Source organism: Poecilia reticulata, chromosome 22 (assembly GCF_904066995.2).
Source record: "Poecilia reticulata chromosome 22, P_reticulata-male-v2, whole genome shotgun sequence".
In the NCBI taxonomy this organism is placed as follows: domain Eukaryota; kingdom Metazoa; phylum Chordata; class Actinopteri; order Cyprinodontiformes; family Poeciliidae; genus Poecilia; species Poecilia reticulata.
This window is the reverse complement of record NC_088851.1, coordinates 27,829,907-27,856,804: the sequence shown is the minus strand read 5'-3', so window position 1 is coordinate 27,856,804 and position 26,898 is coordinate 27,829,907. Positions and strand designations below refer to the sequence as shown.

Here is a 26,898-nt window from a genome sequence, read left to right as displayed (position 1 = left end):
ACTTCAGAAGATGAGCTTTAACCTAACAGAGCTCTGTGGTTCCTCCTGTCAGTATGAGAGTCAGGGTGAGGAGGCGCCAGGTTAGGAAGAGAAGCTGCAGGATCTTCAGAACAAACAGGTCATGATGCTGGGCTACTGATTATCCCTCTGTCTGGACACAGGACCAGTAGAACCAGTTTAAAAGGTAAAATGAATGGTTATAAACCAGACATGGAAAACTGGGATGCTCTCCATGCCATGATGTTCAGGATTTAGGTCTCATGGCATCTCAAGGTGTCAACATGGCAGCCAGTGGGCTGAAGGAGGAAATACAGCTTTATTTTGTAGCAGTTCAAGAGATACCAGCTTTTAATCGCTTGGCAAAAAAAATCATCAACACAGAAACTTCAAAGCACACATTTTTTTGTCCTAGTACCCCAAGAATTTAAAACTACTTTCACCCCTGGATAGACCATTTATTAACAAAGGACATTTGTGGATTGAGACATTAGAGCAGGGTGTCCAAAGTGGGTCCTGTAGACATCCTACATGTTTCATTCTCTCCCTGGTCGTAGCAACAACCTCCTCAGCAAGTCAATGTTCTTCTTAGGCCTCTAACGAGCCATCATTTGATCCAGGTGCGTTAAACCAGGGAGAGAACTGAAACCCGCAGGTTTCCGGCCCTCGAGGACCGGCTTTGGACACTCCTCATTAGAGACTCAAAATTCACACAAATGTAGCAACTCACAGGCCAGAAGCAGTTTGGAAATAAAGAAATATTTGTATTTGCATCAAAAATACAAGTGTGCATCTTGTTCTTATGAGACTGTTTTAGCTCCATATATAAAGTGGATTTTGAATCGCAATAGGAAATAATAGCTAAATTAAGACCAACACCGGAGTTGAAAGGTTTGCTTCAAACGAGACAGAAGGTTACGGCTCCTTTCAAACAGAAAGAAAACAGGTTTTTAGATGTCCTGCTAGAAACGGCCTTTTCTGCTTTCCTTCCCTCTTTTCTCAACTTGTGTGGAGGATAGGCTCGGCTTTGGATGAACTGATATTTTTGTGCAGAATGAGCGGCGCATGGACCCCGTTTATAAGTAAAGGTGAAATGGCTACCATTTTGTTTAGTTTATTAATGAAACGTGCCTTTTGTGGGCTGCAGTTCGGATGTGTAAAGAATGCTGTTAGCTTAGCCAAGCCTAAAACCATCCCACTGCAACAGACTGGATGTTTGGTTCTTTATGTGGGAAATATTTGTGTTTTTTGGTGGTGAGTAGTGAAACATAAAGTAGCGTTGCTATGGTAACAAGTCCGTGTGTGGCTACAGAGAAAGAAGAGGTTTTAGGTTGTACTGCGGTGTTAATACCCACATTTCCAGGTTTCACTGCGTTAACGGCAGCGCAGCTATGGATGGATGGCATGTAGAAGGAAAGGGGGTCTACATTTATAAATCTGGTCATGACTAAATCAGAGCCTCACAGCTGGTACAGTTAGCAGCACTAATAGCAGTGATGGCGGCGGCGGACTCACAGCTCCTGCCGGTAGCGGCGTAGCTTGGCCTTGGTGTCGGCCAGCTCCACAGCCAGGTGCTGCTTCTTCTCCTGGGTCGGCTCGGTTCCGGACGGCCCGCCCTTCTTCGGGGCTCGGCCCGGCTTCTCGCCTCCCTCCAGGGGCCGCTGGTCGGACAGGTAGTCCCTCTCCAGGGTGAGGTCCAGGATCGCCTGGGGGACGGGCCAGAGGTTCTGTTGGACCCGCGGCTCGGATAGAACCCGGCCGGACGGGACGGGCGCCTCTGTACCTCTGTGGCTTTGTCTCGCTGGTCGATGAGTTGCCGTAGCGACGATGCCATGTTGCGGGACAGCGGCTCCAGCTCCTCAGGGACAAGCTCAGCTCCATCCTCCATCCAGGACAGGTCCAGGACGTTCAGCGGGTTGTGAGTGACCTGAAGCAGAAGCAGGTTCACTTCCTGGATGAAGCTAAGCCCCGCCCCCAAAATGAAGCTAAGCCCCGCCCCCTGGATGAAGCTAGGTTCCTCCCTCTATAAGCTCCTCCCTCCTTGCTGAGGTTCTGAGCCAGGCAGCAGAACCTCCAGAACCCCGGCCCGGTTCTGACCTCCTGGATGTGAGACACGATGGCGGCCTGAGTCTGGATGTCCAGCAGCTTGATCTTGTCGATCATCTCCTCCTTGCGCTCGCTCTGAGGACAGACAGGAAACATCAGCAGGTTCTGGCGCCGCGCTGACGCCTCATGGCATAAACTGCTGCGTCAGCGGTTGCTATGGCGATTCAGTGGGGTGGGGGTGGGGGGACGTTTAAACCTCCAACGGCGTGAAAGCTTTACGACAGAACCACCTGCTGGTCCCACACAGAAATTCACTGGGTCTGACAGATTCATCAGAACCTGCAGGTCCAATCAGAGCTGGGAGTCAGTGACACTGCTCTGGGCTGTGATTGGACTGGAGGGTTCTGATGGAGGACCAAACAGGCCCGGTTCTGAGCTTTTCTGGCCAGTGTTCCCAGCTGGGCTCTTCCTGTTCCAGGCTGGAACAGGTTTGTTTAACAAATTCCTGCTGGTCCAAACAAAGACCCATTCACACATGTTGCCATGGTAACCAGCCCCTTCCTGGAACCAGTCGGACCAGCACAGGAAACAAAGGAAGAAACAGGAAACCCCCACCTGATGCTCAGGTTACAGCCAGAACGCTCAGCCACACCTGCACTGGAGCCCCGCCCACACGGAGCCCCGCCCACACGGAGCCCCACCCACACGGAGCCCCACCCACACGGAGCCCCGCCCACACGGAGCCCCACCCACACGGAGCCCCGCCCACACGGAGCCCCGCCCACACGGAGCCCCGCCCACACGGAGCCCCGCCCACACGGAGCCCCGCCCACACGGAGCCCCACCCACACGGAGCCCCGCCCACACGGAGCCCCGCCCACACGGAGCCCCGCCCACACGGAGCCCCGCCCACACGGAGCCCCACCCACACGGAGCCCCACCCACACGGAGCCCCGCCCACACGGAGCCCCACCCACACGGAGCCCCGCCCACACGGAGCCCCGCCCACATGGCCAAACTCACCTGCACGGCGCAGCCCAGCAGCAGGAGCAGCAGGCGCTTCAGCTCCTCCATGCTCCCCACTGAGGAGACAAAGCAGACAGTTAGTGGGAGCAGCAGGACCATTGGCTGGTTCTTCAGACGGCACTGGGAAGACTGGGAGCAGAACTCCAGGTGTGGGTTACCTGACATGGGGTCGTTGGCGATGAGGAGGATGTTGGGAGGAGGCATCACTACCAGCTGCTGCAGCGTTTCCTGCAGGAGAACCAGGAGGAGGTTCAGACCAAGCCATGGTCACCTTCATCATCATCATCATCATCATCATCATCATCATCACCATCATCATCATCATCATCATCACCATCATCATCATCATCATCACCATCATCATCATCACCATCATCATCATCATCACCATCATCATCATCATCATCATCATCATCACCATCATCATCATCACCATCATCATCACCATCATCACCATCACTATAATCATCATCATCATCATCACCACCTTCTTCATCACCTTGAGCCATCCTGAGCCATCACCTTTTGTGATGGCTCAGGAGGTCAAAGGTCAACCTAGCTTCGACAAACCGTTGGAACCGGACCGGGTCTGGACCAGTTCATACCGGACCACCTTCCTCATTTACCCTTATTCTGTCCAGGAGTCACATGACCAAACTGATCTACAGACTGCAGAACCAGAATTGGGTCTAGACTCAGAACCAAACAGTGACACAGTGCAACCAAGCAGACCGGTTCTGACCCAGCCAGCAGGAAACAGCTGCAGTCTGAGTCAGGAAGTAGCAGGGAGGGAACGCTCCCCATTCCTCAACATCCGGCCCCGGTCCCAACACCTGCGCACCCGGAGGCAGAGCGAGGGCCGGGAGGCAGACAGGGGAACCGGGTCACAGGTTATGTTCAGAACCAGCGCTGTCCGGTCACGGAGGATCAGTTGACTGCAGGCGGTCTGGTTTCACCAGAACCACCCAGGCTGAATAAAACATGGCAGCTGGCGGCCAGGTGGCCCACAGGCCCCGCCCACATTGAGGCCCCGCCCTCATCCAGGCTCCGCCCACCAGGCCTGCTGGTGAAGGCAGCAGAGGCTCTGGGAGTCGAGCTCACTGAGGTGTCAGGTTCCTCTGCTGATGGTCGCCCTGCGTTACTGGGGAGACTGGGAGCCGACCAGTCAGAGCGTCTGCTGGGACTTTGTCTAATTAGGAGCAGAGGGGGGGGGGGGGGGGGGGGGGGGGGGGGGGGGGAGGGGGAGGGGGGGGGGGGGGGGGGGGAGTGTGAGAGACCGATCTGCACCCTGACAGCCTCTATAACCCATTAACAGCTGGTTAAAACAATGAGGCGGAGATTAACAGCAACCTGACCCACTTCACACTAACACACACACTAACACACACACACACACACTAACACACACACACTAACACACACACTAACACACACACTAACACACACACAACCCAACACACACACCAACACACACACCCCCACACACACAACCCAACACACACACCCCCACACACACACCCCAACACACACACAACCCAACACACACACCAACACACACACCCCCACACACACAACCCAACACACACACCCCCACACACACAACCCAACACACACACAACCCAACACACACACTAACACACACACTAACACACACACAACCCAACACACACACACCCCAACACACACACTAACACACACACTAACACACACACAACCCAACACACACACCAACACACACACCCCCACACACACACTAACACACACACAACCCAACACACACACCAACACACAAACCCCCACACACACACTAACACACACACAGAAGTGAAACTCTCCAGTCCCTTTGATCTTCTGGTTAAAATGACCTTAATGTTCGGAACCAGAACCTCCTGACCCAGACAGAACCAGAACCAGAACCAAGCCACTGTGAAGTTTTATTCCAATGTTTTCACATGACTGGTCCTACTGGTCCGGTTCTGTCGGGTTCTGCTGCAATGAGTGTGGCTCTGTACCTGGTAGTAGGTTCTGATGTGCCGGGTCAGAACCGTGAGGTTGTAGAGGCGCAGCGACACGTCGTTGTTCACGTTCTTGTTCAGCCTCTGATTGGTGGGACTGGGGTCACTATGGAAACAGAGACAGAGAGTTCAGACGCTCCACTCAGGACAGGAACCCCCCCACGCCGCCCCCATCCAGACTACGCCCCGGGTGGAGAACAATGGCCTCACTGTCCTCATTCTGCCAGAGGCACGGCATCCAGATGCAACCAGCCAGCAGGGGGCGCTGCAGCAGCAACTGGCCGCTCTGATTGGACATTCAGCTGTCTGACTCAGCTCAACATGCTAACAGTGCCTTTGCTGTGCTAACTGTAACGTTAGCATACTCATGCTGACTCTAGCATGCTAATACTTAATGCATAGTGCCAATTGTAGCTTTAGCATGCTAATGCTAACTCTAACATGCCAATTCCGATGCCTGTCAGAGTTAAATGCTTGTAAACATGGTGCTGTAACTGACCTGGGTTATTAGTGTCCTTATATTGCTGCCAACGGCTCCGGTTCTGATCCGTTTTGCTTCATGATGAACATCTTAAGACCCAGATTGGTACCGGGTGCCTTTCATTCAACTTGCTTTTCCTCATTTAAAAAAACTGTGTGCTCCTAATTTTTTTACTTTCAGATAGTTGTTATGGTGCGTAACCATGGCAACAAAGAACTGCTTTACAACCAATAGTTAGCATCTCATCTGAACTCTGACCCCAAATCCCACAGGAGTTGGAAAGGAGGAATCATGGCTGCAGAGAGGAGGAGGACGTTCTGACTGTTCTGCTCCCCTGCAGAGGAGCGGCAAAAGCAAAGGAGCTGGATTAGCCGAGCTAGCTAACAGCTGACTGAGCCACCCTGGACATGTTGCTGTTAGTGTGTTAGCATGAGACTGCCATTCAGTCAGAGGCCTCATCAGATTTGTTGTGAGACTGACTGCTGCTGGAGATCCTGGTGGCCCAAAGCATCACTTTCCACAACTGTTTGTAGAAACATGGATGATCTCAGTTACATTAATTTGATCAATAAAGGATTTCTGAATTGAACTGAAAACAATGCAGAACCAATGTTCAATTCTTTGTGGCCAAATGGACTAATGCCGAATCTAGTGCTGATGGTGGGTTCTCAGATTAGAGGCGATAATCCAGCTTCATTTTAGCCTCAGACTGATGATTATTATTAGCAGGAATCGATGAGCAGAGAAACATCTGGTGTGACGCTGAGGCAGGATGTGGTTGCTCCGTCACGCTCTCTCACACACAGAGACACTTACCTGTCACGCACAGGAAATCCTGAACTGACTGAGGAACTCAGAGCAATGAGAGCAGGCTCCGCCCCTTTAGTCATCTCCCCTATATGCTCCGCCCCTTTAGTCATCTCCCCTATATGCTCCGCCCCTTTAGTCATCTCCCCTATATGCTCCGCCCCTTAGTCATCTCCCCTATATGCCCCGCCCCTTTAATCATCTCCCCTATATGCCCCGCCCCTTTATTCCTGCCCCCTCTATGCTCCTGTCTCCTCTATGCTCCGCCCCTTTAATCAGCTCCCCTCTATGCCCAGCCCCTTTAATCCTTTCCCTTCTATGCCCCGCCCACTCCCCATGAGGTACTCACATGTGGGTCATGACCTTGTGCAGGAAGACACCGTCCACCAGCTCCATGAACATGGCGACCCGCTCCTCGGAGCCCAGCGGACCCAGCGTGCGCACCTGGAGACACACAGGACAGGTGAGAACACCTGGAGGACTGGTGAAGGCTGGCTCCTCCCCTTCCTGTCCGCCTTCAGCCTGACAGTGGACCTGGTGGGTCGCCTGGGCCCGACCAGCTGTTCCAGAACTTCATCTGAACAAGCAGAAATACTGCTGTAGCGCTGTCTTCAAACCCCGCCCCACTGATGATGTCATGACTTTGTCAGCTTCTGACTGAGTAATTCACTGCAACTGAGCTAAATGGAGGAACAGCAGAACCTGGACCTCCAGCAGTCTGGTTCTGTTCAGGTCCAGATACCTGAAAGAGCCGCATCACCTGGTCCGGTACAACCAGGGTTTCCCCCAGTGTATCATCAGCCTGGCAGGCCGCCATGGTTTACGTGCTCCCTGCCAGGCTAAGTGTTGTGTGTATTTGTTTTTCATTTTTAATAGGACAGACTGCAGGTGTGAGCATTTCACTGGCAGGGCAGAATTATTCCTGTCAGAAAGATGTGTTTATAGTTTTCATAGGTTTAGAAGTTGATGCATTGGACAGGGAGCGCACCAATCAGACCGCTGCTGCCTCGCGCGCTGTCGTGGCTTGATCTCTGAAGTTTAGCTCGCCGCAGATCGCTCATATTGGCTCACCTATATGGACATTTAAATCAAACCCCTGAGGATGAGGATCCATGTTTCTTTATAGAATTCAAGGAAGGAGATGAGTTTAAATCCACCGCATTTGCTCTGCTGGTGCAGCTCTGTCTGAAGCTCCCATGTCCACATTGAGCTGCGCTCCGTGTTCACAGGTGCACATCACGTGTTGAGCGTGCAGTGAGAATATTTCTTTGTGAACAAAGTAGAGATGTGCCGATCAGGTTTTTTCCTGCCGATACTGATACCGATCACCCATGAGGGCTGATCACCGATATCGATCACATTATTTTTATGTTTAATCATAAACACTACCGGTTACATTATGTGGAAAAGGGAACCATGAATTCACCTTAATTTAGACAAAAACTTGTTTTTAATAACTTTTTCCAAGAAGAAAACTAAACAAAACAGACATTGTGCAAATTGTCCTGCTATCAGTAAAACTATCTTTAACAGACTGATAACATATGGAGGCTCTGAAGAGGCTAAATAAAACCTCAACATTGCCAAAAAGATTAAAGTATAAAACTTAAAATTCAAAGGCAAAAACAGGATCCATTACAATAAACAATCCAGAGTTACTGAATGAAAACTTCCTGTTAGCATGGCGGCTAGCTGATTACTGCTAGTTCTGATTGGCTGTTTCTGACTGAGCAGAGTAATTATGCAGAGCAGGGAGGAGATCGATTATTTTTTAGAGATTATCTGTCTCATGTTAGGACAGAGAAAGTTTTAATACGTAAAATGTATTTTTTAGGTTAGATGCTGCAGCTTTAAGCAGAGGTTCGGTGTGAGAGTCACTACCAGGTGGAGCAGAAGCGGCGCTCCGTCTGTCAAATATTACTACCTGTAGCGTAGCAGCGGTTCAACAGCGAGAGCAGAACCAGCGTCTTACATCGCAGCTCCAAGACTTAAATCATTTAGCAGGTTATTTGTTTAGCTTTCTGACCGTCATGCTAATCCAGGTGAGTGTTTGTAGCTGTGCTGCTTTACCTGCTATCTGATCCTCCATATGTCAAGTATGGCATTGTTTTTATGTCTATTAGCTTCGTTGTGTTGATGCATTTTGACCTGCTTCAATTTTCCGCCGCAACACGTAAACGTCCCCATTCACTCAGTGCGTCATAGTTATAGTTCCACATCGCTTAGGATTTGTTGCTGCGCGTTTGGCAGAGTGAAGGAAAGAGGAGACCAGCTGCACAGGCAGGCTGAGAAATGAGATGCAGGTGATCAGTTTGTGTGATCAGCAACAAGAGCCAATGATCACCGATCACCGATCATGCACTTTTTCATGAAAATCGGCCGATTATGATCGGTGACCGATCGATCAGCACACCTCTAGAACAAAGCATTATATGTGGTGTGTGTTTATGTCTCAAAATGCTGACTGTCTGCGGTGATAAACTTTGAGTTCCCGGTTCGCCGGTGATTTACGGACCATGGAGGAGCTTTCTGACTAGCGCAGCACACTGGTTTGTTTTTATTTTATTTTTTGCGGCGACACAATGCATATCAAATGCTTGCTCTACTTAAAATCAGGTAGAGTTGCTGCACGGCCAAGTAGAGAGCAACTCGGCCCATAAAGCTCTGGCAACCAAACCAGTCTCTGTGCGCTCATTAAAACTCAATAGACACGAAATAAAAGAGCTACTAAAGCTGCATAAATTAAATCTCCTGTTTGTCCCGCTACATCCAGCTGCAGAGATGCGCAGTGCAGTGGGTCTAACTTCCAGGGCCGGTCCAAGGTTGAATGAGACCTGGAGCACAATTTGACATGAGGGCCCCTCCTGCTGCTAAGAGTATCAGCACCACTGACAGCATTTCACCATGGGGCCCAGGTTACCTGGCTGAGCAGGCAAATGTAACTGTAGTTTACTAAGATGCATTAATGAACAGCTAAAACTCAAAGAATAAACTGACAGCATCAGATTGTTGCTATGGTAACAAAACAATCTAACTATGTAGATTGTTCTTTGAACTTTTACAAAGTAAACTTGCCAGCTCCTTAAAATCTTAAATGTAAATATTAAACATTTTAAAATCTTTTAATTCATGTATACTGAAACCATTAAATGAAATTTAACAGCATTGATATTCTCTTGGTTCGTTTATGCCTTGGGCCGGCTCGAAATGTGGTCAGCATCGCATCGTGTGTTTAGATCCACTGATGACTCAAACTGGACTTGATCCAAGTGCAAATACCTGATATTTATTTCAACTGTATCGTTTTTATTTGTTGTTTTTAGTTGTGGGTTTAAGTATCGCCAATGTCTTCCAGCGGAAACCCTGACAGACATGACGGTTCTGGTCCAAAAGGAGCTGACTGACCCAGATCGGTGTCCTGTAACAGCTCCAGCTGCAAAGGGAACCGGTGCTGGTTCTGGGCCGAGCCGGGTCGGGCCAGATTAACGTGCTGGATGGAGATCAGGACGAACATTTAGTGGCTGGACTAGTTAACCCAGACTAGTTAGTAAGTAGTTAATCTGTATTATGTTGTGTTTTAATGTTCAGCACTTTGCATCAGCTGTGGTTGTTTTTAAAGTGCTTTATAAATAAAGTTGGTATGGTATTATATAGCAAATAGTTAACCCAGACTAGTTAGTGGCAGGTTAACCTTCACTAGTTGGTTCCTGGTTAACTCAGGCACCTGACGCAGCAGGTAGACTCACCCACAGCACCAGAGGAGACTCCATGAAGGAGGCCAGCAGCTCGGACAGGGTCACATCCATGCTTGGTCATCAATCAATCACTCATCAATCCGCCGATCGATCCGGATCAAAGCATCGCCCCCCCCTCTCTTCCCCCCTCTGCCCTCTCCTCTGCGCACGAGCTCCGCCGTAGCTACTATTGTCTGTCCGGGTCTCCACGGTAAGTCCGAAAAGTAGAAGAAAGGCGGGTAAAAACCAGCTGGACCGGGTCGGAACCTCCCTCACGGAGGTTTTTCTAAAGTTCTGGAGCAGGTTCCGTTAGTTTCGCCGCTAAATTACAGCGTTTCTATTGCTGATGGTAGGCAAACACTTGATCCAAACTTCGCTCGGATAGTTGATTGTGTTGCCAAGGAAACACAAATCAGACAGTAAAGAGATAAAAAACGCTGGGAAGTTAGAAAATACAACAAATCCGATGAGAAAACAGTGAAAGTCTTCAGCAGAACCGGGTCAAAGTACTTTCCCCCGTCGTCTCCATCCGGACCAGCTCCTCACCGCTCCAACTGTCTCCATCAACCTGTGAGACCCGAGAACATAGGAAGGCAGACCAACGGTACGAACAGCCAATCAGCGGCCGGCCGCCGCGCCAACTCCCGCCTTTTCTCTGAACCAACCAATGAAGAAGAGGGTGTTCACACTGAGACTGACGTCACCATCGGGCAGAGTGAAGCCAAAGAGCTCGCAGGGAGCAAGATGGTAACCGTCCCGCGCAGGAAGCGGCGCTTATTTTAATCTCCCATAGGTTTTTTTACTGATGGTTTTTATATTTCCTGTTTTTATGATTGTCTTAATGTTTTTTTGTGAATTTTTACAGTTATAAATTTTACTGTTCCCATTCTAACCTTTTAGTTTACATGTAATTTTTCTTAATTGTATATTTCAAATATGCACACAGAACAAAAGTCAGACTGATATGTTTATTTTATATGCATTCATATTTTCTGCGTATATATTTTTATTTTAATATCTCTAAAGTGTATTTATGCACATTGTCAGCACATTCATTGGACTCGATGCACACCTCCAAGTTAGTCATTGAGAGGAGAGAACATCCCATAATAAGACAGATCAGGTGAGGAACAAAGCGTTTTCCAGGGTTTTTCCTCCAGAGAGAACAGAAATCAACTCTGTCCTCTCCGTCGGCTCACCACAGTGGCAATGAAACGAGCGTGTTGGTGGCAGGTACTTCTCTTGTTCTAAACTCTGATTCGTCTGAATGGTTTGAAAAGGAAACCAAAGATCAGCTCATATCAAAGGTCAGATGCAAATATGCAGCAATGAAGGCCGGCCCAGCAGTGAGAGCAGCAGGGTGCGCGACACGCACTGGGTCTACTTTCTATCCCAGGAACTGTAGAACCGATTCCCGGCTCCGGAGCCGGGATCTGGTTCAGTCTGAATGAGTTTGATCAGCGGACAGGAAGCCTACATCACTGACATCCTGTGACACAAACTCAACTCAAAGTTCAGTGATGCAGCGAGGAAAACCACTGATCACACGTGGCGCCAGTAAATCGGATGACAGCGCCACCCCTGGTGAATGCTGAGTACTACAACATCAACTCTTGAAGCGGTTTGTTCCAGACAGACCCGAGATTCAGCGAGTCTGGAGACTCCTGGTCCGACGGTACCGCTGCCGGTCCACCTGGGTCAAATGTTCTGGACTCAGAAATCAGGATGGGAGTGGCGGGCATCTCCATGGCAATAAGCCCTCAGCACTCTGGGGCGAACACCATGTGGACCTGCAGCCTGGTTCCGGTCCAATCTGCCCAGACGCCTCTTCACCTGTGAATTGAACCGGTCCAGTTCACCGAACCGGTTTCTGAACCTCCCGTTTGTAATGTGGACTACAAGATGCTTCTGTAAACTCAACAATAAACTGCGTTTCATTGCTAATTGATTTTGTTCAGGCACTGATGAGGTCAGCCAAGTCTGCTGTGGCAGTCAGGACCCAGCAGAGATGTTGGAGTAGGGGATTCAGATCTGTTGACCCCTGGTTGGAGCAAAGCCATCTCGTTGCTATGGTTAAATAGATAAACTGCCAGTCATAGGGAAGGCAAACAGGATGATAATCCACCAGATTTAATCTCTGACGTCGCTCAGGTCAGGTCTTTCAGGTGCAGAACTAGCTCAGGTGAGGTCGTGTGACCTGCAAAGGAATCACCTGCCCCACTGAGGGAAAACAAAAACCAGCAGCCAATCAGATTCTAGCAATTCTCTATTTATTCCTTCATTGTGAATATAAAACAGGAAACGGTTTAAGAGGTGATTTCAGAAGAAAAGGATTTACATTCAATGTGCTTCACTTAGCCCCGCCCCCACAGTCCTCCTGGACCAATAGGAGAGCGGGTCATGGTGGAAACCTTCAATCTTATTGGTGCTTTGTGAATTTCATAAGTCTATAACAATATTACAAATATATAAAGACTCTAGAGCGCAGCGGACACAGATACTGCAGTCAGGTTCTACTGTAGGTCAGGATAATACTGCACTGTCCTCTCACACACACACACACACACACACACACACACACACACACACACACACACACACACACACACACACCCTGAGGCTTTCCTTCAGCCTCAGTGGGACCAGGAAGACCCAGAGGAAGAACCAGTCCATCTCCAGTCTGGCCAGTATGAAATCGGCCTCTCTGGGTTACAAAGTAACTACCAACTGGATGAAACCAGGACCTCCCAGTTCAGCGGTTCTGGTCCAGAGCTCATCCTGGACCAGTTCTCTGGTTGTGGATGTTGAGCCTCAAAGACAGAACGTCCACTGGGATCTGCAGTACCTGGAGGAGCCAGCAGGGGGTTGGAAGCCACTTGGAGGCCATGTTTGTTTTGTATAGGTAGAACCGACTGGACTTGGACCGGTTCTGGTCCAGCTTCTGATGGGAGGGAGGTCTGTGGCACGGCCACAGATTTACCTCTGGGTGAACTGTTCACAGGTTGCTATGGGAACCCCAGCAGAGTAGGAAATCACCATAGCAACCAGTGATTCAGCAGTTTCCCCGACCAATAGAATCAGTTGGTAATTACATGATGGGGGGCGCTAGAGAGCAGAGCTGCTGAGGAAGTGATGTTTACACAGAACACCAGGGGGCGCTTCCAGGAAGGGTCCAGAGTTCTAACAGGAAGTAGAACCGGGTCTCGGACCGGGTCGGCTGCATGAAGGCAACTTCCTGTTACTGTAGGGTCAGGTTCACAGGAAGCAGGAAAGATATTTAAATAAACTTAAATACATTTATGACAAATCAAGAATGGGTCCGACAAAAATTTACACAAAAAATACAAAGATTTTTGAAAGAAAAATCATTTTCTGGAGCAATTTCTCAGGAAATTTGGGTTTAGAGAGTTGTTTACATTTTCCCTTGTTGATTTAGTTGTTTTCTGTGATTTCTGGTTTTGAATAAAGAGTTTGGCTCGTTCAGGAAAACCTGGAGGAAACATTTTCTGCTCTGAACATCAAATTTCATAACTTCAGAAATGTGCTCAGGTTTCTCTGTGATTTTGTGTAGAAATATAACTCCTAATGCTGTGAAGGCTAAATTTGAGGACCGGGTCGTGCAGCGTTGACTGTGTGACCTGTGATGTCATCAGCGCAGCCAGGAGCAGGGCACCCACTGCGGCTCCGTGTCCAGCTTGTTGATGAGGCGCAGCAGCTCGCCGTACGCCCGGTCCGGGTCCGTGTTCACGATGACCGCGTCGAAAAGATGGCCGCAGCTCTGCTCCATCTCACGCGCCTTCTCGATGATGTCACGCAGCTCCTCAGGCTGCAAACACACAGGGGTCAGGGGTCATGGTTCAGGGAGCGGAACCAGAACCAGAACCAGAACCAGAGCAACCTTGGGGTTCTTGCCGTCCTTTAGCAGCAGCGCTCTCAGCCGCTCCTGGGACGGCGGGGCGATGAAGATGATGTAGGGCTTCAGGTCGGAGCTGCGCAGCACCTTCAGGGCCTGGGGGTGGGGGCAGAGGGTCAGAGGTCACCTGGGCCTAGCGTGGCGGCAGCGGCAGAGCGCCACCTACCTGTGTGTGCAGACACAGCAGGCAGATCTTCCCGGCGTTGATGACCTGCCGCACCGAGTCGCTGCTCGTCCCGTACAGGTTCCTCTCAAACTCGCCCGACTCGATGAGCTTCCCTGGAGAGAGAGAGACCCGAGGACCCGTTAGAGGACGGGCTCTTCACCCTTTGACCCCGGGGTCATTTACATATTCACCATCTGGGTTAACCAAACTGACCTTTGGCTCCATTTTAAAATCCATGTTCGATTTACCATCAAAAACATCAGATATAATTACTGCATAAAGTGAATCACAAGATTTATTGATCATTTGGACCAAAATGCACATAAAACATCTGAACAAATTCGTGGAACAGATCAAACAGCAACAAGAGTAACGTGGGGAAACTGGTTACATTAAATGCTCAAAAATTAAGATTAAAAGAAACAATTTTCAAATTTAAAGTGCAAACGAAAATATATCCTTATAATCTGCAAATTAATTTGAAAACTTCTTCAACGGCGAGAGCCAGAAGGTGCCCTCCATATCGAAACAACCACTTTATTTAGTCTGCTTGAACAAACAGGAAGTCCAGGGATGAAAACTTTTATTTTTTAACAAACTACTGCTCTCTTTTTTCTTTGCCTCCTGATGAGACGCAGCAGATCCAGTCTGGGTGGCGGCTCGCTGCCACAGCCGACGGCTCGCTGCCACAGCCGACGGCTCGCTGCCACAGCCTCCAGTAGTTCAGTGTTTCGGTGAACCCATAAAGGAGAATCCGGATCCACTGGGTTCACTGGTCGTTAATGGGAAGAAGAGCCCACATGTTCATGCGTTTTGTTCTCAAACCTTCTCCTCGCGCTCCGTCTCTGCTCGCCTACAAAACGTGGAACTGGCTGTTTGGTAGAGTCGCCTAGCAACCTCCCAGCCAATCGAATGAAAGCGTTGTGCTGGGTGCGTTTGTTTCCTCCTAGCGGGTGAGCCTGTGTGGATACTACTGATTGCAGCAGAAGCCTGAGCACTGCCGGATATTTTTGTTCAGATGGACAAACTATTGACATGAGATCTCTGGAGACAACGTTTCACAAGTAAGATGGAAAATTACCGTTTATATTTTATGAGTAGAATATTGCTAATATTAGCTACAGCGCTCGGTGCAGCACCAGGTTCAGCCATGAAGGCTAACAGAGATATATTAGGGAGAATTAGAACATTTTAATTATTCCCTAACATTGATTTAGATTATGCGACACAAAGTGGCAAAGACTGTTATTTATGTGTGATTCTTTCAGTCTGTCTAAAGTAAGATGGCTGCCGTTTTAGTTTCCTAAAGACACGATGAGGAAGAGAGACGGATGAACCTCAGCTGGAAAACATGGATAAAACCTAGACAGACATGATGTATATAACCATGTGCATCATTATTTCATCATCTTTGTTTCTCTACGATTGCATTATTTTGTGTTTGTATATTTATAGAAACATGTATTATTACTAAATAATATATTTAAAAAGTTCTGACTGGCTGTGTAAAATGCTAATCATGCATCAAATATTCTGTTCTGAATCCATTGTTTCCCCAACTAATTAAATATTCTGAACCACGCATCAGTCAATTCAAAAATACTTAAATCATTTCTTTGTAAGTGTAGCTATAATAGCTGTTTGAGGTTTATGACAAAAACATCGTGAAAATCCGTTCAGTGTTTAGCGAGTTATGATACGTCGTTGCGCCTGTCACTTTTTTTTTTTAACTTTATTTCAAACAAATGACATTAACATACATAGAGGATCTTTAACACGAAGATAAATATCACAAAATAAACAGACATTGACTGGGTTGTTTTTAAGGTTTTGCAATCTTCAAAGTAGAATGAATAAAGTAAAAACTAAAGTTACATAAATATATACATGAAAAGCTGCTTTCAGACTGAGCATGTGTGCTCTTGGATTTTGGCAGGAAAGATCCTCCATAGAAGTTTCAGGACGCTGGAGATGGAAATATTTTCACATTGCCCCCCCGCAGGAAATAAATGAGCTGGAACAGGAAGTAGAGAGAGGGACAGGAAGTCTCACCTGCCGCCAGCTCTGCTTCAAACGCCTGGCGGGACACAAAGTGGTAATCTCTACCGCTGACCTCCGCTTCCCGACGGCTCCGCGTGGTGTCTGTTCACAACACACACACACACACACACACACACACACACACACACACAAACCCACACACGCACACACACACACACGCACACACACACACACACACACACGCACACACACACACACACACCCATATGCACACACACACACACACACACATGCACACACACACACACACACACACACACACACACACACACACACACACACACACACACCCACACACACACACACGCACACACGCACCCACACACACACACACACACACACGCACCCACACACACACACACGCACACACGCACCCACACACACACACACACACACACGCACACACACACACACACACGCACACACGCACCCACACACACACACAAACCCATATGCACACACACACACAGACACATGCACACACACACACACACACACACACATGCACACACACACACACACACACACACACCCACACACACACACACACACACACACACACACACACACACACACACACACACACACACACACACACACACACACGCACACACGCACACACACACACACACACAAACCCATATGCACACACACACACACACACATGCACACACACACACACACACACACACACACGCACGAGACGTGCAGAACAAAACCTGCATTAATACAGAAATCATTTCATAAAACTACAGAAATCATTCAAAATGTAAATTAATAAAACATTAATTAAAAATATTAGAAACTTTAAAGTATTATTAAAAATATTAGGAATAAAATATTAATGAAAAAAAATTATATCAAATTAAAATGCAAAATTTGTAAAAGAAAAAAAACTTGGACATAAATAAATGTTTATTCCTGATCTGGACCATTTGGGTCCAACAGAACCAGAGTCTTACGAGGCACGGCGCCAGCGAAGCGTTCTGGTTGGCTGCTGAGGAGCCTCTGCCTTAGCTCCGCCTGCCCGCAGCTGTTTGGACCAATCAGAGCGATCGGACGCTTCCTATTGGATGGCTGGTGGTACAGAGCCATCTCCTCATAGGTGAGAATCTCCTCATCGAGATCTGAGCAGAGACAGTTATTATTATTCAGATGAGAGAAGGAACAGATGTTCTGCTGGTCAGAACCTTTTCCTTTTCAAAATAAGAGCCCAGTTAGTTAGTTTAAGGCTGGTAGATCAATCAATCAATCAATCAGATTTTATTTGTACAGCACATTTCAGCATTTCAAAGTGCTTTACATAATTAAAATAAAAACAGCATGAGACATTGAATCAACAGTGAGAAAGAGATTTTGAAAAAACCCCAAAAGATTAAAAAAGATAAAAACATCAAAAACATCAAAACCGGCACTCTAACCCTAGTTTAGCCATAATCAGCTCTAACCAGCTGGTTTTAAGTTCAGATTTAAAGGCTCTCAGTGTTTCAGCTGTTTTACAGTTTTCTGGAAGTTTGTTCCAGATCTGTGGTGCATAGAAGCTGAATGCTGCTTCTCCTCGTCTGGTTCTGGATGCAGAGCAGAACCAGAACCAGAACCTGAGGGGTCCAGACGGTTGGTACAGCAACAACAGATCTTTAATGTGTTGTGGTGCTAAACCGTTCAGTGATTTATAAACTAACATCAGGATTTTAAAGTCTCTGAGCTACAGGGAGCCAGAGGAGGAACTTTAAACCTGGAGTTATGTCTCCATCTTCCTGGTTTTAGTCAGAACAGCTGCAGCAGCTTCTGGATCGGCTGCAGCAGCTTCTGGATCAGCTGCAGCAGCTTCTGGATCGGCTGCAGCAGCTTCCGGATCGGCTGCAGCAGCTCCTGGATCGGCTGCAGCTGTTTGATTGATTTATTAGTCAGACCTGTGAAGACGCTGTTGCAGGAATCAATGCGGCTAAAGATCCAAGTTCTGCTAGTTTTGGAACTTTGATCTCAACAGAACAGCAATGAGGTCGGGTCGGGTCGTACCGTCGTTCCGGTGGGAGTACAGCAGCTTCTTCCTTTTCCTCTTGTTCTTCTTGGCGCACCAAAGCTTCCCTGTAAAACAATCGATTCTGTAGTCGCTACATGTCAATGGGTTGCACTGCACCAAGACAGAGAGGCTAAAGGAGCAGGGACAGAAAAATGTCTGATTTCTGGACTCAACTAAATGTTACATTGGTTCGCTTAGCCTAGCAGCTAGCTACATCCATCGTTTCCTGGTTGTAGCTTAGCTCTAGCTTACTGTAACTGTTAGCCTTAGCCTAGCAGCTAGCTACATCCATCGTTTCCTGGTTGTAGCTTAGCTCTAGCTTACTGTAACTGTTAGCCTTAGCCTAGCAGCTAGCTACATCCATCGTTTCCTGGTTGTAGCTTAGCTCTAGCTTACTGTAACTGTTAGCCTTAGCCTAGCAGCTAGCTACATCCATCGTTTCTTGGTTGTAGTTTAGCTCTAGCTTACTGTAACTGTTAGCCTTACCCTAGCAGCTAGCTACATCTCATCGTCCCCTGGTTGTAGCTTAGCTATAGCTTGCTGTAACTCTGTTAGCCTTAGCCAAGCAGCTAGCTACATCTCATCGTCTCCTGGTTGTAGCTTAGCTATAGCTTACTGTAACTGTTAGCCTTAGCCTAGCAGCTAGCTACATCCATCGTTTCTTGGTTGTAGTTTAGCTATAGCTTACTGTAACTGTTAGCCTTAGCCTAGCAGCTAGCTACATCCATCGTTTCTTGGTTGTAGTTTAGCTCTAGCTTACTGTAACTGTTAGCCTTACCCTAGCAGCTAGCTACATCTCATCGTCCCCTGGTTGTAGCTTAGCTATAGCTTGCTGTAACTCTGTTAGCCTTAGCCAAGCAGCTAGCTACATCTCATCGTCTCCTGGTTGTAGCTTAGCTATAGCTTACTGTAACTGTTAGCCTTAGCCTAGCAGCTAGCTACATCCATCGTTTCTTGGTTGTAGTTTAGCTATAGCTTACTGTAACTGTTAGCCTTAGCCTAGCAGCTAGCTACATCCATCGTTTCTTGGTTGTAGTTTAGCTATAGCTTACTGTAACTGTTAGCCTTAGCCTAGCAGCTAGCTACATCCATCGTTTCTTGGTTGTAGTTTAGCTATAGCTTGCTGTAACACTGTTAGCCTTAGCCTAGCAGCTAGCTACATCCATCGTTTCTTGGTTGTAGTTTAGCTATAGCTTGCTGTAACACTGTTAGCCTTAGCCAAGCAGCTAGCTACATCCATCGTTTCTTGGTTGTAGTTTAGCTATAGCTTGCTGTAACACTGTTAGCCTTAGCTTAGCATCTTCTTTAAACAGTCAGTTCATTGTAGCGTCAGTGACTAACCAGGTTTCTCAGACTCCTTGTCTTCTTCTATGGTTTGCTTCATGGCCTCCCGTTGTTGCTGGAAGCTCTTCCCTGTGATGTAAACAAACCGAGCTGAACACCAGGCGTACCGTATTCAAAGCGGCCAGAACCTATGGCCCGGCAGCGCACCTGGGACGAGTCCGGCCAGCGGCTGGTTGTCCTCGTCGCCGTCTCGGTACGCCTGCCACCAGTTGGGGTCGGCCTGGCTGATGATGTGGAGGATGTCTCCTTTCTGGAAGGACAGGCCCAGCTCTCGGCACGGCACGTATGGGTCATCGGACGGGTCGTAGTCGAAGTGGGCCTTCACATGGACCTGGAACGGTGAAGATCAGGAGGCAGATGAAGGTCTGAAGCTGTGAGGGCGGAGCCTCGCAGGGCGGAACCTACCACGCTCTCCTTGACCGGCGCCGGTTTGGTCTGAGCGCTGGGGATCAACACGAAGGTCAGGAGGCCGTGCATGTCGGCCTGGTGGAGACAAAGCACCAGAAGGTCAGAGAGCAACACGTCTTCAGATGACCAAGTGAGGCCAAACACCTGGCTGATGAGCGAAGCACTCACCAGGATGTCAAACACCTGGTTGACGTCCTTCCCTCTGATCTCCACGCCGTTGATCTCCAGGATCTCGTCCCCCTCAGACAGCAGGCCGCTGCGTTCGGCTGCTCCTCCCCGGACGATGCGACTGATGATCACGCTGTCCATCTCGTTTCGAACAGTCGCCCCCTGCGGGACGGAGCGGGAAATGTGTGAGGCGGCGCGCGGGACTCCAGCCGAGCAGCGATGTTCCTCAGCCTCACCAGGGGAACGTCTCGAGCCTTCTCGATGCGGACGATCTTCACGGTCTCTCCGCCCCACTGGGTCACAGTTTCTCCTTCCATCGAATCGGACTCCGGCTCCATCTCTCTCTCTGCCACGCCGTCGTGAGCCTGCAGCAGCGCCTGCAGAGGAAGCATCATGCTGAGGACTGCTGGGAGCCGGCAGGCGACGCCCCCTGCTGGTCGGGGCCTTACCTGCAGCTGGGTGTCGGACAGCAGACCGAGCAGCTCCAGGCCGTCTTTACTCTGGCTGGCTTGCACCAGGCTCCTCACCTGGAAACACAGAGAGCCTGGGTGGAATCGGAGCAGCGATCGGGGAGTGGTCAGAGGTCAGAGGTCGTTCAGCAGAGTTACCTCCAGGGCCAGCGGCAGCGCCTGCTGGGTCAGCGGGAACGGTGGAGTCGGCTGCTGCATGCTGGACGCCACGGCGTTGTGGATCCTCAGAGCTGACTGGAAATCCGACTGCGGGGAACCAGAACACAGCAATTAAGCTGTGCTCTAACCTGGTCCGGTTCGGCCCGGTTAGTCTGGTCCAGCCCAGTCCAGACAGGTTGAACAGAACCGTCTCAGGTCCTGAATTATCAAGACCAGTTAGCTCCACTGGAGAACATCCATCCTGGTCCGAACAGTCAGAACCCGGAAAGCAAAGTTGTGGCGGTCCATCCCGTCCTTACCTTGCTGAGCAGAGCCAGAACCAGCTCCACGTCGTTCTGGCTCTGCTGGTCGGACAGGCAGCTCCGGACCTGCTTCAGGGACAGCAGCAGCTCCTCCAGCTCTGAGGAACAAGAGGACAAGACACTCAGGGGGCTGCATGGGGCAGCAGGGGGTAGATGGGTATCTGCAGGAGGTAACGGGGGCTGCATGGGGCAGCAGGGGGGCTGCATGGGGCAGCAGGGGGTAGCAGGGGGGCTGCATGGGGCAGCAGGGGGTAGATGGGTAGCAGGAGGCAGCAGGGGGGCTGCATGGGGCAGCAGGGGGTAGATGGGTATCTGCAGGAGGTAACGGGGGCTGCATGGGGCAGCAGGGGGTAGATGGGTATCTGCAGGAGGTAACGGGGGCTGCATGGGGCAGCAGGGGGTAGCAGGGGGGCTGCATGGGGCAGCAGGGGGTAGATGGGGTAGCAGGAGGCAACAGGGGGCTGCATGGGGCAGCAGGGGGTAGATGGGTATCTGCAGGAGGTAACGGGGGCTGCATGGGGCAGCAGGAGGTAGCAGGGGGCAGCATGGGGCAGCAGGGGGTAGCGGGAACTGATTTGACCCTTAATTTCTTCACCTTCCCAGTGTACATGAAAGCAGTGACAACAGGCAGTGGCGGTTTCTGATATGGGCACCATGTGCTACCGCCCAGGGGGGCCTTTTAGGGGGGGAGGGTTATGGTTGAAAGGTTTCATGAACAGGGCTAACAGCTCTGGTAAACTCAGTAACAGATAAATTAATGGAGCTAACGGAGACAACTGAGCTAATGGACATAACAGAACCAACGGAGCAGCAGGAGACCCACATCTAGTGTTGTAGTACCGGTCTTGGTCTCAAGACCACCTTTTGATGGTCTCCGTCTCAGGCATTGAGGACCTGCATACTGTCCAGTTTATTCTAAGACATGCGCAGTGGCTTCCTCTGAGCGGCAGATGTCTGTCTAATTGTCGGTAATATAATAGCGCTGCATAAATCATCAAACATGGCAACATGATAATTCAGTAGCGCTTTGCTTTCACAGACTTTATTGTGTGGAGATGTTGACTGACATGTCGCATGTACGGGACAACGCTGTGACCAAAGTCTGCAATCCAGAGATGGTGCATTCATAAACGATCTGATTTTACTAAGAATGACAGAACTGGAGCCTCGCTGAGAGCCGTTCTTTGTTCTTGTAATGCTCTGCTACTCTGCAGTAGCCATTATTATTTTATTTAATCATATACATTAATATTTATTAGTAAATAAATAAAACAAGAACTTGAGAGCAGACAGAGCATGCTCATTGCTCTCTGACTGATTTTGTCTCCCGTCATGTCACAGATGTTGCAGCTCTGAGCTGCTGGGCTTCATGCAGCAGGAGAGAGAGAGAGAGAGAGAGAGAGAGACTATCGCCTTGTGCCTCTAGCTTGTTGCGCCCTGCGCAGTGTTCATAGATGTGGGTTGTTTACCGTCGGGGAATTGCATTAATTGCTCTGTTTAATGGTGCAGACAGTGGTGGTTTCTGACATGGGCGATATGGGCAACCGCCCAGGGCGTTGTCTTTTTGGGATGCACCAGATGAGCGTTTGAATTGATAATGATACTGGTTACATTTATTTCAGCTCCAAGTGTTTAATATTTAGCTGTTTTTATGGGAATATGAATCTTTCAGATCAATGCAAGAAGCAATTTGATCATATTTCACATTGCATTGGGTCACGTAGCGCAGGGCCGGTCTTGGTCTTGTCTCCATACACTGTGGTCCTGATCTGGTCTCGGGTTAGGCGGTCTTTACTACAACACTATCTACATCTAACTGCATGTTGGTCTGTGTGTGTGTGTTTGTAAAACCTTGTGGGAACCATGTTCCTGACACGTACTACGCTGTGGGGACCCACTGCTCCTTGTGGGACCAAAGCCCGGTCCCACAAGGGGAAATGCTGTTTGTGGGTCACGGGTCAGAACTTGTACTAAGGTGTGAATTGAGTTTTGGTTAGCGTTAGGCTGTAGAAATGAATGGAAGTCAATGGAAAGTCCCCACAAAGGTAGCCATGCAAGTGTGTGTGTGTGTGTGTGTGTGTGTGTGTGTGTGTGTGTGTGTGTGTGTGTGTGAACAAACAAAGCTTTAATTAAGTCTGTGTCTCTTGTGCTGCTCTCCCTCCCTGAGGAATTCCCTCCCTGACAGGAACACGTTCCCTCCTCCTGCTCTCAGCACCCACATCCCTTCCACTCCCCTCCCTCCTCCTCTTACCCAGCAGCGCCTGGCTCTGGCTCTGAGGCGGGACAAGCGTGTCCTGCAGGAAGGTGGGGTTGTCGATGCCGACGGCGTGCGGGTTCTGGGCCAGCTTCCTGAGACGCAGCGAGGCGTTCAGGTCCAGCTGCCGGCCCTCCTCCTCTCGCCGGCGCCGAAGATCCTCCTGGAAGATGAACAGGATGAAGTCGGGTCACAGACTGTTCAGGGATCAGTCGGGTGGGGTCACCACCAGCCAGGTGTTGGCTGTGGATCCTGTTCATGTCCACCTTTTGAACTGCAGTCCAGAAGCTACACTAAGCTATGCCAGGTTACGCTATGCTAGGCTAAGCTAGCGTGATAAACAGTGCCGATCCCTGTCCAACAGGCTAAAGCAGAAACTGCTGCTCTTCCTTCATTCACAAATCGGCTAATTCTGTGAAATTCCACGTTTCATCCTGGATTCTGTTTTATTCCGCTTTCTGTGTTAGCCTAACAACGCTGCGACGCAGAGCACCTTCTTCCAGTGAAAGATGAATAAAGTTTGATTTGTTACACAACTTTAAATACTGGAAGACATTTTAAATATCCAAAATAAACCACGACTGAAAACAATAAATGCATATGAAATACGAATAAAATGACTTTCTGTCCCTTCAGAAAAATGGAAATTATTGCGATTAATTAAATTAAAAGGCTGAGCTCCGGCTGCGAGCTAGAAGAGGCTCTCCGGACCAGACCGGGCCCGGTTCTGATGGTACCTGGTGCTGCCGGATCCTCTCCAGCTGGGCAGAGCGGCGCAGCGGCAGCGTGCGGGCCCCCAGCTCTGAGGGACAGTCCACAGCCATCTCCCGGGGCGGCTGGCCTCCTCGCAGCTCTTCGTCCGCTCCCCGCCCTCCTCCGCCCTCCCCAACATGGCCGTTCAGCTGGGAGGTCGTCATGCTGCGCTCTCTGGGCTTTATGAGTGGATAGGGTGACGGGTCGGGTTGGGAATCCGGCAGGGTCTAGGAGGGAAGCTCAGCAAGCGCGGCAGCCATGATACCTGAGGACAGAAGAAGATCATCAGCACTGGGAATACTGGGAAAATATGGTTCTGGAGGTCAGTCCAGTCAAAGGTCCTGGTTCAGGCTCAACAAAAACATTCTGCTTCTCAGTAACAATAATAATAAATGTGGTAAAACACAACCGGACCTCCAGGTTCTGGTCAGGACCGGGTCACAACCCGTCCTCATCAGCCAGGCGTTCCCACACTTCTTCCTTCCACCTGACTTTCCAGGATGTGAACCCTGGACGGTCCCTGACCGTCTGCTGGACTGGACCGCCTCCAGAACCTCATTCAGGTTCTGGTTGGGTCCAGTTTGGACAGCAGGTCTGGATTTCAGACTTGACCCGGTACCGAGGGACAACATTTACAGGACCCAGATTTACGGTCGTCATGGTAACTCAGCCTTGCCCACATGGACCGGGCCTGGTCCCGTTCAGGTTGGTTCTGAGTGCAGTTCCAGCACCACGGTGAACCTGCAACATTGGGTCGGAGGGAAAACGCTGAAGTCAGCACTGCAATCTGAAACCCAATCAGCCGGGGCCGCTCAGAACCAGAACCTTCCCTTCACCCAGCCGGGCTGCAGCGAGGCGTTCAGGTTCGGCTCCGAAACGCCACGCTGGGCGTTCTGCAGCTGGTTCTGGTTCATGTTGAGGGAGTTCTAGGAAGACGGGCCGGCCCTCGGTTCTGCCAGGCCCCGCCCCCTGACGCCAGGCCCCGCCCCCTGACGCCAGGCCCCGCCCCCTGACGCCAGGCTCCGCAGGGGGCGGGGCCTGGCTCTCAGTTGAACTACTGGAAAGATAAAACCAGTACTTCAACTGGGAACTAGTAGCTGAACTGGGAACCAGTAACTAAACTAAGAACCAGTAGCTAAACTGGGAACCAGTAGCAGTTCCAGGGCGGAGGGACTGACACAGAGCTAACCTGAAGCTAACTGGAACTAGTTTAGTTTAAACCAGTTTTAGTAGAAACCGGCGGAACTGCTGGGATAATTCAGTCTGCCTCAGTGAGACCGAGCTGCGATTCTCCAGTTGGAAAGAACCCAAACCTCACCAGAATGACCGGAACCGAACCTTTCTGGGTTTTACTGGGCTAAAGGTAGAAGCTAGCTGCTAGCAGCGCCTTCCTGGGGCACCTGTTGATAACAAAGCCGCTCGCAAACACTCACCTCCGGGTCAGAGCGGTCCACAAACTCCGTCAGTCCCGCTACATTCAGCTCCGAAACTCCAGAGTAAATATTCCCAAAAGTCCGCTTTTTACTGCGTTACAATCCCAGTTTCACTCCGACACACTTGTTGCTGCTTCATCGGTGAAGCAGAATCCTCCTCCTCTCCGTCTGTCACTTCCAAATCCACTCGGGGCGGGCTCCGCTGATAAAACACGGGCGCTGATTGGACGGCCCGGTCAAAGGAATCCAGTCTGAGCCAATCAGAAGCGCTGCTTTGGGGAATGCAGAATGTAGCAAAGTGCAGCTATGCTGCGTTGGATGACACCCAGAAACCGGAATGTTCATCTATAAGGAACGGAAATAATGCCAGAAACGCAGAAATTAACAGAACGGAAATCTGTTCTTTGTGTCGAACAGGATTTTCCTGAATATTATACGAGTCAATCTGCTAGCTAGGCTACACGGTCTCCACGCTAAAAACCAGATAAAGATTAAGATCAAATTAAAAATGTTTAAATAAAGACAGATTATTACTACGCCTGTGTGAATGTTAACAACTGATCCAAATTACAAAATATCCAACGTTCTTAGTTGTTTGTAGGAGAAAAATAGATGCACTTTTTAATGTTTTATCCATACTGGAAAGAAATTACTTTTACTTTTTATTTTTTACCCACCTAAACTTATTAAGGATTAATAAAGGTTCTTTATTTTTCAGTCAGTAAAAACCAGGAAAGCTATCTGGACAATACATGACAAGAACTAAGAAACAACAATGAAACACTAGTTAATACATCTATTATATATTTCAGATATCCACTTCACTGATTGTGATCTAAGCACTAATAAATAATATCTCAATAAAGAATAAATAGCATTAAATAAATAAAATGAGCATGATGAGACATTTATTTACAGGTCCAAGTAAAAACACTTATAGCTTTTATTACCTGCCTGAATATTGAAGCATAACCCTAATATCTAATGTCAGAAGAATGTTAGCAACTTATATTAACCCAAGGAACATTAAATAATAAAACAAAAGTTGGAATTTCTGATGATAAAACTGGGGGTGTGAGGGGAATGTAAATAACATTTATATATTGATGGTCCCGGTGTTTTGGTGGTTCTGATGGACAGGAGATATGGCGGTCCAAACAGAACCGGGTCGTCTCAAGGGTGGTGGTTCTGTTCTGACCGAACCGCTGGTTGAAGGGTTTAAACTGGTTCTAAACCAGTGGGACCCTCTGGTCTTGTGATTTGGGGAGAGAATCATGAAACCTGGATGTTTCTGGGCCGTTTCCTGTTCGGATCCAACATGGCGGATCGTTGTTTCTG

The 26,898-nt window shown here is 49.2% G+C and overlaps 2 protein-coding genes across 4 annotated transcripts in view; both read right to left on the bottom strand.

Moving 5' to 3' along the window:
• The window catches only part of ccdc88c (coiled-coil and HOOK domain protein 88C), a 31,680-nt gene extending 20,915 nt beyond the window's left edge, over positions 1 to 10,765 (bottom strand). Inside the window, exons 1-8 of one of the 2 annotated variants that reach the window (XM_081603252.1) lie at positions 10,119 to 10,765; positions 6,722 to 6,816; positions 5,082 to 5,190; positions 3,228 to 3,297; positions 3,067 to 3,125; positions 2,095 to 2,178; positions 1,781 to 1,924; positions 1,513 to 1,703 (exon numbers count right to left, since the gene is read on the bottom strand). In XM_081603252.1, the coding sequence (XP_081459378.1) occupies positions 1,513 to 1,703; positions 1,781 to 1,924; positions 2,095 to 2,178; positions 3,067 to 3,125; positions 3,228 to 3,297; positions 5,082 to 5,190; positions 6,722 to 6,816; positions 10,119 to 10,178 (812 nt within the window). In that variant the 5' untranslated portion in view covers positions 10,179 to 10,765. The remainder of the gene's footprint in view (positions 1 to 1,512; positions 1,704 to 1,780; positions 1,925 to 2,094; positions 2,179 to 3,066; positions 3,126 to 3,227; positions 3,298 to 5,081; positions 5,191 to 6,721; positions 6,817 to 10,118) is intronic. The other variant, XM_081603251.1, reaches the window with a different exon arrangement.
• A 1,594-nt stretch (positions 10,766 to 12,359) lies between these two features.
• On the bottom strand, positions 12,360 to 25,748 carry pals1a (protein associated with LIN7 1, MAGUK p55 family member a). 2 transcript variants are annotated; one of them, XM_081603255.1, is made up of 17 exons: positions 25,561 to 25,747; positions 24,112 to 24,392; positions 23,372 to 23,537; positions 21,118 to 21,218; positions 20,798 to 20,905; positions 20,639 to 20,716; positions 20,426 to 20,566; positions 20,190 to 20,351; positions 20,019 to 20,096; positions 19,761 to 19,944; positions 19,611 to 19,682; positions 18,266 to 18,334; positions 17,209 to 17,373; positions 16,238 to 16,327; positions 14,186 to 14,298; positions 14,005 to 14,115; positions 12,360 to 13,932 (listed from the first exon to the last, which is right to left on the bottom strand). In XM_081603255.1, the coding sequence occupies exons 2-17, from the start codon at positions 24,289 to 24,291 to the stop codon at positions 13,756 to 13,758; spliced, it is 1,995 nt and encodes a 664-aa protein (XP_081459381.1). In that variant the 5' UTR covers positions 24,292 to 24,392; positions 25,561 to 25,747; the 3' UTR covers positions 12,360 to 13,755. The 2 variants fall into 2 exon arrangements, with proteins under 2 accessions (XP_081459381.1, XP_081459382.1); XM_081603256.1 differs by lacking the exons at positions 12,360 to 13,932; positions 14,005 to 14,115; positions 14,186 to 14,298 and adding an exon at positions 14,463 to 14,957 and having other exon boundaries at positions 25,561 to 25,748.
• Between the last annotated feature and the right edge of the window lie 1,150 nt (positions 25,749 to 26,898).

Coding starts and splice junctions, on each gene's coding strand:
- pals1a (XM_081603255.1), bottom strand. CDS start 24,291: ATGACGACCTCCCAGCTGAACGGCCATGTTGGGGAGGGCGGAGGAGGG. Junction 20,906..21,117: donor TTCTGGCTCTGCTCAGCAAG/GTAAGGACGGGA, acceptor GGTTCCCCGCAG/TCGGATTTCCAGTCAGCTCT. Junction 13,933..14,004: donor AGGACGGCAAGAACCCCAAG/GTTGCTCTGGTT, acceptor GTGTGTTTGCAG/CCTGAGGAGCTGCGTGACAT.